This window comes from Limanda limanda, chromosome 1 (assembly GCF_963576545.1).
Source record: "Limanda limanda chromosome 1, fLimLim1.1, whole genome shotgun sequence".
NCBI classification, from domain to species: domain Eukaryota; kingdom Metazoa; phylum Chordata; class Actinopteri; order Pleuronectiformes; family Pleuronectidae; genus Limanda; species Limanda limanda.
The window spans coordinates 34,909,831-34,923,898 of NC_083636.1; the positions used below are offsets into that span (position 1 = coordinate 34,909,831).

General features: G+C 40.9%; 3 protein-coding genes and 1 long non-coding RNA gene across 4 annotated transcripts; 2 read left to right on the top strand and 2 right to left on the bottom strand.

Moving 5' to 3' along the window:
* Nucleotides 1-193: 193 nt before the first annotated feature.
* Nucleotides 194-3,535, top strand: rhof (ras homolog family member F). The gene is made up of 5 exons (XM_061067857.1): nt 194-538; nt 675-762; nt 1,692-1,801; nt 2,119-2,253; nt 2,467-3,535. The coding sequence occupies exons 1-5, from the start codon at nt 404-406 to the stop codon at nt 2,629-2,631; spliced, it is 633 nt and encodes a 210-aa protein (XP_060923840.1). The 5' UTR covers nt 194-403; the 3' UTR covers nt 2,632-3,535.
* LOC132998307 (uncharacterized) lies at nt 1,309-1,947 on the bottom strand. The gene is made up of 2 exons (XR_009677984.1): nt 1,730-1,947; nt 1,309-1,617 (listed from the first exon to the last, which is right to left on the bottom strand). It is a non-coding gene; the product is annotated as an uncharacterized LOC132998307 (long non-coding RNA).
* Nucleotides 3,280-11,291, bottom strand: tmem120b (transmembrane protein 120B). Its single transcript, XM_061067845.1, has 12 exons — nt 11,156-11,291; nt 9,211-9,329; nt 8,043-8,159; nt 7,890-7,949; nt 7,702-7,797; nt 7,525-7,614; nt 7,245-7,310; nt 7,030-7,091; nt 6,190-6,282; nt 5,853-5,917; nt 5,522-5,590; nt 3,280-5,221 (listed from the first exon to the last, which is right to left on the bottom strand). The coding sequence occupies exons 1-12, from the start codon at nt 11,216-11,218 to the stop codon at nt 5,105-5,107; spliced, it is 1,017 nt and encodes a 338-aa protein (XP_060923828.1). The 5' UTR covers nt 11,219-11,291; the 3' UTR covers nt 3,280-5,104.
* Nucleotides 11,292-12,920: 1,629 nt separating this feature from the next.
* On the top strand, nt 12,921-14,034 carry morn3 (MORN repeat containing 3). The gene is made up of 5 exons (XM_061075623.1): nt 12,921-13,071; nt 13,172-13,329; nt 13,418-13,577; nt 13,674-13,858; nt 13,969-14,034. The coding sequence occupies exons 1-5, from the start codon at nt 12,927-12,929 to the stop codon at nt 14,032-14,034; spliced, it is 714 nt and encodes a 237-aa protein (XP_060931606.1). The 5' UTR covers nt 12,921-12,926.
* The last annotated feature ends 34 nt before the right edge of the window (nt 14,035-14,068 follow it).

Genomic DNA, 14,068 nt, shown 5'->3' on the forward strand with positions numbered 1-14,068 from the left:
AAAGCAAAGGCAATAGAGGAAGTAGGTGCAGCCACACTCAGATGCTGCTGCATTATTCATACCCAAGAGATGCTGCCTCATTGAGCAGGGCCGCCACAGGACAGAGGAGAAGCGTGGAGTGTGTGTGTGTGTGTGTGTGTGTGTGTGTGTGTGTGTGTGTGTGGTGGGGGGGGGGGGGGGTCGACTGCAGACAGCCTCGGTGTGACAGGAAGAGGAAGTGGTGAGGAGGCCGAGCTGTACCTGGTAAACCATGAGGCTCGTCTGCTCCTCTCCTATAACACAAGCCTGCAAACCATCTCAGCCTTTCCAAATAAAGATTCACCATGTGTCTAAGCTGAATCTGGAGGGAGCGTCTTCAGCCCTGTCCTGACTGGCACCTGAGTGACTGGTGCTGGAGGTCGACATGACACAGAACAGTGCTGGGACTGGTAATGGCACCACAAAGAAGGCAGATGAACTCAAAATTGTGATTGTTGGAGATGGAGGCTGCGGGAAAACATCTCTTCTGCTCGTTTATGCTCGAGGAAATTTTCCAGAGGTAAGAGAGGCTGTGTCATACAGTGATAATGTCCTTTTCAAGACTAGATACAGTAAAAAAAATGTGACATAGGAAAGAATAAGTCAATTCATGGTTGTGCCCTAAAAGCAGCATATTCTTCTTGTCTCAAAAACAGAAATATGCTCCATCAGTGTTTGAAAAATATGTCAGCACCATCTCTCTCGGAGGAAAAGAGATACAGCTCAACCTGTATGACACAGCCGGTAAGAATCACATCCGTGTTGAACATCCATGAATTCTCAGTATATTGAACATGAAGCGAAAATACAGCGTTTTGAGGATGTTGAACAACACACTGTGTTAACTGCCTGGAGTATATATAATATATCTGTTTAGATAAAGAGCACACACACACACACACTGAGAGGTCAGTCACTGATGTGTACTGCCGGTGTTGGAGGAATTATTTTAGAGTGTCTTATCTTTTCAGATATTAAAGTTCAGGCATCTCAACACTGTGCGTTGTTTCTTTATCTGGTTGTTCTGACACACAGGGACACAGAGGAAGTGGTAAAGGTCGACATTAACGTCAGAGCATCATCTGAATCATCTCTCGGGAAGTCACAAACTAGTAGAAACTACAAAGAAGCTTTAGTGAAGACAAATGTACAGAAAGTTTATAAAACTAGTCACACTGTGAGATGTTAAGTGTCTGACTGAATTTGAATTTGTCAGAATATAAAATTTATCTGGATAAAGTTACCCTACCATTGTTTCAGGTTAAAGAAAATACATTTAGCACATAAAGGTTGAGAAAACAGTCTTTTGTTTTATTAGTGGTTAAAAAAACTAGGTAAAGACAAAATTTCCACTCATTTCACAACATGACGTGTCTCTGTGGGACATAAAACATGAATTTTCCATAGAAGATACGTGTTTTAAAGTCATTTCATGTTCAGGAAAACCCATGACAGTACGTCTTGACACCTTATCTTTAGTATAAGAGAAGCAGGGTGCTTTACATCAGCGGAAAAGGAAGCTGAGGCCAGGATGTGGTTTTATTCCTCGTCTCAGACTTTGTAACACATGTTGCATCTTGAAGCTCAGGCCATTGTGTCCTGCACAAAGTTAACACATATAAATTGTAACTTATCTTTCGGCTAACACGTAGTTCTCATCTTCCTTTTTCTAGGACAGGAAGACTATGACAGACTGAGACCGCTCTCTTACCAAGAGGCCGACCTGATCCTGGTCTGCTTCGACGTGACCAACCCCACCAGCTTTGAGAATGTCCTGATAAAGGTAATCAACTCTTCAGATCATTGACCGACACACAGAGTTCCACATGCAGGCAAACAGAAACAACAATGTGCCCGTTCAACTGGAGTTTCAGGTTTACTGTTCCAATTCAGTTTGTAAATGATTGTTAGAGTCCAGTGTGTTTGTGCCGGCTGCATTCTTTGAGCTATGATTAACTCATGCAGGCATGGACGTTGACCCCATGACTCCCCTCAGTACAAACAGAGGGAGAAGTGCTGCCAAAGAAAGTTAAATAGAGCAGACGTACAGAATTCCATCTCAGCGTGCGAGACATTTAATTATTTCTCTTTCAACGTCAGTGGTTCCCTGAGGTGAAGCACTTCTGTCAGGACATACCGGTCATCCTGATTGGCTGCAAGACCGACCTCCGGAAGGACAAGGAGTGTGCGAGGAAGCTGAAGGCCTTGAGTCTGTCTCCCATCACATACACGCAGGTAAGAAGAGAAGACGTGTGCAGGCGTTGATCTGTGAAAACAGGCCTTTACAGCCCGAGGTCACAGGATATAAACAGCCACATGATGCACCACAGCCAGAAGCTTCAACCACTTTTAACTGTACTACAGCCAAATGAATGGAAATGCACATTTATCTTTCTTTATTGCCTTACTCTCACAGGCATAGAATCTAATTCTTGGTTTTGGATGTAGGGTGATGAGATCCGGCAGCAGATGAACGCAGAGCTCTACCTCGAGTGCTCGGCCAAGTATCAGGAGCACGTAGAGGACATTTTCAGAGAGGCAGCCAAAAAGGCTCTGGCCTACCGTCGGAAAAGAAAAAAGTGCATGAGGAAAAAGACATGTGTGGTTTTGTGAAGTGGAAGGGACGGAGTCTCGAGAAGCCCACTCTGCAGACGAGACCCCACAGGTGATGACTTCACAAAGACACCAGGAGATGGTTCTGTTCCTGCAGGTTGAGGCACCACTGAGTCATGAGCTCGTCTCCTTTTACCGAAAGTGATGCAACAGGAAAGACGATTTTGCAAGAAATGGCCGGGTGGAGATATGTGCAAGTCTTACATAACTTGAAATCAAATCTATATATATTTTTTTGGTTACTTATTTTATACGGATATTATATTTTAGTAATTTTCAAAAGAAAAAGCGTTATACGGTTTGATTTATTGGAGAAATTTGCAGTCAGCTCTTATGTAAGATATTTTCCACAGGTTTTTATATGATCATTTAAATGGGGTTCGGTAGAAAGCAAGCACCCTTATAAAATAGTTTTTGAAATATAATTGAGAATGGTTCTGTAGCTTTAAATCTTAAGAAAAAAGGAGGGTTAGTTCATTTTCAGTAAAACTAAACATTGGGCTCGAAGGTTTTTGCTTCATCAACTGAAGCTCTAATCTTTGCCAACAGTGCCCACCAGTGTTAAAAACATGGAATGCATCAGTCAACTACAAATACAACACTGAAACAAACAAGTGGCTTTATGTTTGAGTGAACAAGACACAGAAATTGCAATTACGTGTTTTTAATTTTAAATATTTCTTTACAAGAATGTACACAGAGAAATTGTCAACCGTCTCTCGTCACTGATCTTGTTCAGGCACCAGTTACAGATTCAAGAAGATTGATGAAAACATTTATTTAACATCGGCTACATCATAAAAACAAGGAAGTCTTTCACTGTGTTGTGCATCCTGGCAGCTCATGTAACATTTTAGTCTGTAACTTGTCAATCATCAATAAAAGTGATGTGTAAATACTGTGACCCTCCTCAGCAGCACTACTGTATGAAAAGGGGGAGGGGGGAGAAGAAAAGACAATTTCTGTCTTTGGATTTTCAAAATAAAAGAAGCAGGGCAGTGTTTTGCTGTGACAGGCTGGAGGGAGAATAAGGCAGAGACCCGACACCACTACAGCTGTTCGTTTGAACCCACCGACCCCCGGACAGAAACACCCTCGAGGGCCATTTTTAAACATGAAAGCATGAAATGTGATCCAGACACCACGACAATGAACAACAGTAAAAGCCATGGAAGTGGCCGTTCATTAATTAATTCTTATAAATATTTAATTTAGTACGTCTACTTGAATAAAATAAAATAATCCAGCACATGATTACTCATCAGTGTGCGTCATAGCCTCACAGTACCAGCGCTAATAGCAGCGTTTGATCATTCCAGAATAAAATGGGAACGGTGGCAGCACAGTGATCACAAATCCAAAAACTCTGCATGAACTTTGAACCTTTGTGACAAAACGTTTCTTAGGCTCAAAGCTCTTAATACACAAGTTAAAATTTTGAGTGAAACACGATAAACCTACATATACATTACAATTTGTTAGCGTTATGCTAATGATATCATAAAATGGAACCGCTGGAGAGGCAGTCACATGAAAACCTTGCAAAGTTTTTAGGTGTGAGCCAGAGTTTAGGGATTAGATCACACACACATTTATGCAAACGCTGCCTAACGCGAACAACAGTGTTGCGTTCTAACATCACACATTTGTTTTCAGGAAGCTGAAGGTAACCTGCTTTGGAAGAATCAGGTCTATGTTTTTTAAAGTTGAATCTATTTGACTGAGAACCAAAGTTAGTTAAAAATAAAATAAACAAGTAACAACACGGGTTAGCAGTGCAACAGCTCGATGGGGAGTTTGGGAACTACTCGTAAAAGAAATGAAGGGCAGTGCCAATTTGAACATGTCCACGTTTTGACTGAGCCAAAGACAGTTGCTACTTCACAGAAGTATGAAGTATGTACATAACAGACGTTAAGTCCTTGAAAGGCAAATTACAGACGGGTGATAAATTAGAGGAAAAACTTGGAGTTTTTTTTTCCCTACAGTCGTATCTAGAAACTTGAAGAATCAATGCCAAGGCACACCAAAGCCGTTCTGGTGGTTGACACAATTTGCTTTTCCTTTAAATTTGTCACCCATCTGTATATTGATGCTACCTTGCCCTCTTTCAGTTGCATATGATTTGAACAAAGGCTCCTACAGACTCACATACACCAACACTCAAATACAATGCATTCTTTCCACTCACTTTTTTTTTTTTTTTATGTACAAGATAAAGCAACAAAACTGCTCATCCTTAGAAAGGTGAACGACGCTTTGTGTGGAGACCGACCGAGCAGCGACACAAACAACGAGTCAGCAGAAAGCAGAAAGCCTGATCTCCAGATACTCCGGCGGGATCGAAGCCCGAGAGAAGCTTTGTCTTCTCCCGGCCCGATCGTACAGGGGTCAGTCTCTCCAGCCATCTGTGCCTGTTGCTTCAAAGTTACTGGCCGTTTGGAAGAATTTGAGGCGTCTTGTTGAGTTTATGTCAGTCAGTTTTTTGCCCCTTTTCCTGATTTTTCTGGATTTTCTGGTGGACAACTTTTACTGTGGTGAGAAAATTTCCCAGGAACAGGATGAGAAAAGTCAACGCCAACATAAACACCTGAAAGGGGAAAAAGGAGAATCCGTTTTATTTCAAGACAAGTGTGAACAAGCATTTTTCCGACCATGGCCATGTCTCCATTTCCAAATGTAGCTGGGTAAGGGCATGTTGGAGCAGATGGAGGTAAAACAGAACACAAACTAACAGAGTTCACAGTTATAAAGTCAGAGTGTGTGTTCAGAAATCAAGTGCCTGATGTCCACACGAGGACCCAAATGTGTCGCGTCCTTTCGAGTCTTGATATTTAACCAATGGCTTCAGGTTTCAATTGTCATTTGGATGTGCCAATGCGATCCTTACCTGCCACTCTTTACAGTCTTCATGTCCTGCCAAGCGAAACAGGGTCACCGAGTTGTACAGCTGCCAAAACTGCAAAGGAACAGGAGGCACCGTCATTTATAATGTTTCTGCAAAATAATATTCCTTATATTCGCATCTTTCTCCTTATCCAATACAAAAAGTACTTTATTTGTTGAACTACTTGCTCTTAAAACATACACGTTTATGTAGTTAATACAAATACAGATGTAAAATGTTTTACCCCCTCTTTCTGATTTAAAACTAAAGCGATAAAGCTGTGGTTTGATCTCAAACACATAAAAAAATAATTGAAAGACAGGTTTAGACTTACATGGCCAAAAAAGAGGCATGGCAGAAGAAACGTGAGGCCTCTCCACATCCAGGACTGGAATCCCTCTGCAGAGACACAGAACAATTGTAACTACCAGTCACAGACGATCCCTGTGCTCTCTCTCTCTTTCTCTATCTGACCTTAGAGCGGCAAACTCACTGAGGCCTCCCTCACTCAAGACCCTGCGTCAAACAACATCTTTTGTGTGGAAACAACTGTCTCCATCTCTCGCCTTTTCCCTATTTCCACCCCACCCCCCCTTCAGACGCCACGTTCCAAATGGCTCAAGAGTTCAAACGATTAAAATGACAACCACCCAAAATAGCTGCCAACTCACCCACTGTGAGGTCCAGCTGATTCCTCTCTCCCAGAGCTCGCAGCCGGTACAAGCAGCCGCTCTGGTAGTAATACTGGAGGAACTGAACGAAGCCTGGGGAACAAAGGGATGAAATACAGATGATTGAATTTGTGTCTCAAATCGCCATCAGTTACCTTCCCCCCGTAAAATAAGGGTAAAAAAATACAGTAAGTAGACAACTGTGATGAGAAGCTTTACACTATAATGCTTTTATTATCTTAAAACAAAAGAAAACACAACAAAAGAGCAGCACTGTCTCAGTTAAGGCTGAATTTGTCATGTGATTAACTAAATTAACCATTTATAAACAATTTGACCTAACCACTCAAACCATAACCACACAGACCATCGCATTAGTCGTCACATGTGATCAACTGAGCAGTGACTCTAACCACTAGCGTGTGACAGGACTTCCCTTCTCTATTCTGGTGAAACAGAAGACTCAACCAAACATTTGTGTAATTGACAGTCTGTGCTAAATCATTGCCTCTCTGCATAGTAGGATTCCTGCTAAAGTCTAACCTGAGCCTTCATATCTATATTGTAAAGCTACATCGCATTTAATGGTAAAATGCTGAGGTGAGAATCATTTTTCTTTTATGAAATAAAGCTTTGAATTCTAATATAAAAAAGTACAGATCTGAGTAGCAGCTGAAAACATAATAAAGGCAGAAAAGTGATAGTTATTTTTTTCAAAGTTGTAGAGGAGGAAAGCTTCACATCAACCTGCTGTCGCCAAACACAAATCACTAGTCTTTACAAAATTAACATAACACATAGTTACCCAGTGTAGCAAACAGATAAAAAAATAATTCTTACTCTGATATATAGAGAAAGCAAGAAACTGGCTTCTGAACATCTGATACATGGCTCCCTCCGGCCTGTGAGGAGACACAAGGTAAAAGAAACAGATTCAAATTAACACCTGCATTTGTCTTAATGGAAATAATTCAGGATTAGGTCAATAGTCCGATTATTGGTGCACATGTAAATGTGGTCACTGTAATGTGATAAAATCAAAAGACACAACTCACCAGGTCAGCATTACACCAGACAGAAAGGTGGACACATAATGGTGAGACACCCACCAACCTTTGATTCTGAGTGAGGAGATGGAAAAAGAAGAAGACATGAATACACGTTCAAACTGTAACTCAGGAATTCAGCAAGCACTTCTTCCAAATTATAAAATCATATTGACGTAGAGCAATAGAACACAGTACAACAGAAATAAAAAAAGGAGCAAGCGCTCCTGCAGGTTTACACGACAGTTTCCACCGACTGCAGAGTGACAGGACTGATGCTGCAACACACCTGGAGCCATTGCTCATGAGGATGCTTTCCCTTATGGTCAAGGTGCAGTAGTACCACACCAGCAAAAAGTTGAAGATTTCATCAGTGACACTAAACAAAAAAAGAGGAAATGAAATAGTGAGCAGCTCTGTCGACATCCACAACAGTAACGCTTCAGGGGGAAGATAATAATCGTACCGATAGTTGAGAAGGAAGAGGCAGGTTATGGCTCCAAACATCAGGATTATTGTCATGTAAAGCTTGAACTTCTCGTACTCGTCTTTGTAGGCAAATCTATATAAATAAACAGAAGACAAGTAGACAATGAGCCGTGCACAACAAAAACACACACAACTCCAGACTCCCAGACCGAACACTTTACATACTTTGCCTGGTTGCTGAGAAGTGTTACGTTAACGTTGCCCAGGACCAAATTGAGGTACAGTCTAGAAAACAGAAGAAGGCCACAATATAAATAGAAATACATTTGAGAAACTAAAAGTGACAGAGATGAAATGGCAACATGAAGAAATACTGACCCGTTCCTCTTCGGCAAATATGCCTCCATATCAAAAAAGACATTCTCTTTTTCTTTGATTTGTGTTTTGATGTCCGCGATCAACTCTAGTTCTTTCTTGTCACACGTTTTCGCACATCTGTAAAGAAAAGACAAGATGGTGGTGAGTGGGGAAGTAAACAAGAGGAAGAACATCTCAACCCTCCACCTGATTACAGTCAGTATAATACTACTAGTGACCTTTACACAGCTCTTATCTAAACCCAAGTTGTTTTACACAGAGCAGTACATTTAAACAAATCAACAGAGTTAAAACATTTACAGTATTTTGCACCGTAAACCTATTAAACTCAAATGCCACGTCACCAGAAAAAGTTCCAGTAATTAGCATGAATGAGATCCCCGAAAAACTGTAATGGTCAATAAAATCAATAAGATTTATTAGGCAATATGGACAGTCACGAAAATTAGGAATAGCTCTTTATTTTAAGAAGAGAATTAAAAAAAGGAGGTCACAGATTCCGCTGACCTGATTTGCTCAGGCAGCTCGTTCCAGAGTTTCAAGACTCTGACTGCATCTTTCCCCATCTATCAAATACCAGAGCAGAGCCTTACTAAACCCGCCTGTTTTGGAATGAGCCGTTTTCTTGGCCTGGGTAATGTCGGCTTGCAGCTTTCTTTCTGAAACTGTTAAAGTGACCTGCAGTAATTGAGCCGATTGACCCGTTTATTCAAAGTTCAGGGAACCACGACCTGGAGAATCAGATGCCATTGCCGGGAACGGGCCCACGTCATTTATTTTGACATGGAATGTGTATTGTTGAGTGGGAAGCCGATAGGATCTCGAGATATAAGAGCCACAGACAGATTTCTTGACATTTTAGATATTTATGTGTCAAGTTATGACAATTCTGTTTGTCAAAGAACTAAGAATTCCAAGAACAAGCAGCTGGAAGTACATTTATTTACAAAAAAGGGACAATAAACGAATATTGTTAAGTTGGTAAAATCATGAACTTTTCCTCTGCTACATGGTGACTGTGAACGGTAAGAAACTTGCTTCTTAGCATTTAATTGGCAGCACAATAGTTACACAAACTAGCTGATGATCTAGAGAGTGATGCATCTATAGACTCAAAGTAAAAAACAAATATTTAGTGTTCTACATTGACCGTTATGGTAATACTTACTTGCTCAAGCTGTACCTCAGGTCCTTCAGGCTTTTTCTCTGTTTACTGATGGAGCTGCTGCACGTTGTCTGCAGATTGGTGAGCTCCTCAAGTTTGTGTCTGTAAACTTTGTGACTTTCCTGTGGACCAAACAAAGGCACAAAGTGAACAAAAGGACAATAAGTCATATCAATGTGCTTTTTCTCAAATTAATAGAAAAGCAGGAACAAATGTATCAAAACAAAATGATAGTGATGATGGATGGACCATTACAATACTACACACACATCTTTTATCAAGAGTGAAGTTTATCTCAACCTCATAAAAATCTTTGCCAAGCTTCAATTATTCAGTCAACAATGAAAAGCTCCTGGTGATTAGAGATGAGCAGAGACGGAAATGCTTCATGCTGTGAAAATCTTGTTTATTTCTCAGTACAAACAGCCATGATTCTTATTTGGTGAAGTATTAAAATGCCTGTTCACATGCATTTGTGTCAGAAGACCAGACCACAGGTTCCCAACTTTTCTCAGAAAGCCCTTGACTTTATAGCATCTCCTACACTTAGTCACATCTTGAAACATCTTGATGTTATCTTGTCGGGCAGGACTGTAGAGACCAAAAAGGGCCAGTCTTTGACCAATACTTCCACAATTATTGTTTTGTTAACATTAAAATTAGACAAGTAGAGTAAACAAATGTTTTAAATCTGCTGTGTCATTCTGTAAAAGAAAGATCTGTTTCAAATGGGTTTTAAGGGGAAATACTTCAAAAGTACAGCACGTTGGAAGTACAAACTGTATTTCTCGGTATTTCTAGATCCCCAAAATGTAAAATACTGGATTATGCACCGAATAAAACACTGGTTTCTTTAGGCTATGGACTAAATGAGCAATCACTTGTCTGCTGTAACTTTGTGCAATCCATGCTTTCAACTTTGTCACACTTTGGAAAGCAGAGAGAGATCCTGGCCATTCGGGAGGAAAGGTAAACCGACAGATAGTCACACCATGATCTTTGTGTTTACAATAGAGGTAGATCACACAATGTCTTTTTTTTGTTTACCCCTTAGCAGTAATGTCAACATGCACATGGCCAACTGGAGAGAGAGGCAACACGCCAGAGGTTCACTAAAGGTCGATCAGACAAAGTTTAAAAACAAGACACACACACAGACTTTACCCTGACAAGCTGCAAATGTTAAGATGTCAAAACTGTGGAGGGCTGCAGCCAGTGACAGACAGGTGGATCATGTGACTTCCGTTATCCACCAACACATCTGAGCTTCTCTGGAGAGAATCCCTGGGGAGCTTGACAGTCACCTCCATCATGTCTCCCAGCGGAGAAGCTCCAGATTCTGTATCATCATGATAGCATCACAGATCCAGGTCTCAGATGTGCGAGGAGAGGAGAGCACTCTCTCTCTCACACTTTGGGCTTTGCTGCTTCAAAGTAAAACACATCCTAACCTGCTTGTCCTGTTTTCAAGTTAGCCTGCTAGCTAACCGGAGCTAGCTTGGCAGGGCTGCACAGTGCTGCGTTCAGGGACCACAATACCATTTACTCAAGCAAAAAACAACAATAGCCAACCCATGCACTTCACCACCTGTAACTTGTGACTCCTGGAGGAACAATCTACACCCCCCAGTGTCCACAGTGCTGCGGTGTGTGTGTGTGGGGGGGCTAGCTAACTCCCAGTAGCTGCTCATTAGCTTCATCTCACTCGAGCAGCAGGAACAAGCTAATTGCTGCTAACGCCAGCTGCTAACACACAGGGATGTTACAGAAGTGCACACGAAGGGAAACATAAGATCCATCAAAGCTAACAACAGTAGCTTTAGCTCGGAGCTGCGAATGAATGGCGGTCAAGGGGGAAGCTCCAGCTAGCACCGATCCACGACCACCTTCCGATACTAAATCCACCGGGGGTCGGTGTCGCAACCCCCTCGGAGTGTTTCTCCATCACCTGTAGCTGCTGGTGCTCCTCGTCGATCTCCTCCCACTCGGTCTGGAACTTGGGTTTGGACATGGCTGCTGAAGCCGGGGAGGTGGAGGGAGGACGGGAAGCTTCTCTCCGGGTCACTCGAGCAGGAGCTGCTTTAAATGGGCTGCACGGCGCATGCGCAGATCACACACCACAGCCACACGTTTAAACCGCAATAACATTAACACATAACAATTGATTAACCATCAACTCAAGCTAAAGGACGCGTTTGAATGTGATTTTAAAATAGCTCTTATTATCATTTATTTTTATGTCATTTAAACTGAGCCATCCGGTAAACATCTGTGTTGCTAGGATACAGCAAACACTGAGTTTAATGCTAAATCCAGCTGCTGCCTTATTGCCAGTGTTGGTTTGATCCCGAAGCTTTACGGCCTGAGTTGGTTAAGTCGGAAGAAAGTAAACTCGAACACAGCACCAAGGTACAAGTTCTTTTGTTTGTGTGTTTTTTTTTTGTGAGTCTCTGATTCTCTAAACGCACCTGGTTTTTAAGTTACAGTGCTGTTTGTCAGTCGGGTGAATAGCAAGTGCTAGCCAGCCAGCTTCAAACTAATGATGCTAAATGTGAGTTAATGTGCATTTGTTTGCACCACATTCAACATTTAATCAGCACTGTCTTCATAGAAATCAATAAATGCAATAGATATAAAATCGACTAGGGCTGCAGCAGGAGCATTTGTGATCTCAGGACCTGATGCAACATCTAAGACATCATAGGAATCCATGACCACTGACACTGTGACATCATAGCAAACTAACAAGGACTTCTTTGCTTAATGAATCCTTTGAAGTGTTCTTTTATATGGTTTAAAGCCTGGGTGGAGTTAAATAATAGGTCACAAACAAGTGTTATTCTTTCAGTTGAACCCTTTGACACACAACATGGGTCAAAAGTGACCCGGCTTGTTTTTGATTGTCACAAATCCTTAATGTCATTTTTCGTTTGTTACTTTTTGAATCACTACCCTTCTAATGCACAAAATGGGGGCCAAAATGATCCTTATTCATTTCCTGTGTTATTTCATGCTAGAGTGTTTCTTTGTTATAATTTAGAAATAAATGTATTTTATTATTTATTATTCAAATTATTCATTAAATATTTTGTTTTGGATTACCACAATTCATTATTTTCCTTTCTTACTTTTTTCCCTTTAGAAACAAACGTGAATTTTGTATTTCTATATCAGTTTTTTTTTTCATGCTACAGTGTTTCTTTGTTATATTTTGGAAATATCTGTATTTTATCATTTAATATTCAAATTATTCATTAAATATTTTGTTTTTGCTTTACCGCAAGTCATTATTTTACTTTTTTACTTTTTTCCCTTTATAAACAATGAATTTTCTATTTCTATATCAGTTTTACACACATGGGTCACAAATTACCAATAGAATGTATTCACTACGGAACACATCCCATTAATTTTACAAAGCTGCGTTTGCACATCTGATGCATGTAAGTCTTATTTTACAATCCATGACTAGTGAGAAAAATAAATATGTACAACACTAATTAACTGTTAGCTAGGTAGCTTATTTTCTGGCTATAGCTAGCCATAGCTAGATTAACAAAATAAACCTGGAAATATAAAAGTATATACTGAATAGACGGATTGATATGCGTTTGAAAATCAAGTCTGTTCTTGATGGCGTGGACCGTAATGTGTGATTAGTGGGCGTGGCTCTAACAGTTTTTTTATGTTGTAGGATTTTCAGCAAGCTGCCTCCAGCCATGCCGTTGGTCAAAAGATCTCAGAAAACACTGTCACTTTCGAAACTGTCGGATGTGAAGTCACAGAAATGTGGACTGCTGCACACAGTTTACTCGGCCAATGGGAATGAATACACCGGGGAGTGGCAGGACAACAACAAGCACGGTTAGATACTGTGTTGTGTTAGTGAATGTTTGGTTGTGGTTCATTCTATAGATTGATTATACTACATTTTAAATGTTTTATGCATATTGATCTTTTCAAGGAACGGGGATTCAAGTTTGGAAGAAGTCTGGTGGTATTTATGAAGGAGAGTGGAGAATTGGAAAACAGGATGGATACGGCACTTACAGTGTAATGCAGCTAGAAACAAAGAAGTATGAAAGGAAGTACTTTGGAGGATGGAAAAATGGAAAGAAGCATGTGCGTATCTGATATACAGCCATATATGCACATGATGACTAAGTGTAATTACACTGTGATATATTTTGTGTCACTCTCTATCCCTCAGGGGTATGGGAAATACTTGTATAGTAATTCTGCTGTTTATGACGGGGAGTGGAGTGAGGACCATCGGAGCGGCTGGGGGAGAATGTATTATGAGAATGGAGATGTCTACGAGGGAGAATGGATGGGGAATAAGTGCCATGGACAGGGCATCATTCGATTTGGTAAGAGCAATGTGCTTTACACTTCAATCTAAAGCAGACTATGTAGTCAGTAAAGATTGTGATATTGAACTCTTGACTTTGCAATTTGTGTCCCAGCAAATGGAAACTGGTATGAAGGCGCGTGGCAAGATGGCAAGAAGAACGGTAATGGAAAGTTCAACCATTCTGATAAAGGTCAACTTTATGAAGGCTTTTGGGTGGATGGCGTAGCAAAATGTGGGACCCTGTCGGATTTGGAGAGGGATGAAACACCAACTCCGAGCAAGTGTCAAATTCCACAGGTACGATACTCTGACTGTGGCCAAACCACTTATTATGACTGACAGGACGAAACATGTATCCAGAGCAATGTTGGGCATCAAACATGAACGTAAAGTATCTTCTTTTACAGATCCAACTGGTGGATATGGAGTTGGTTTTAAGGGAAGCCCAGTCAACCTACGCTGATCACTACTGATTAACAAGAGGATCAAGAGCAAAGGATAGGTAGA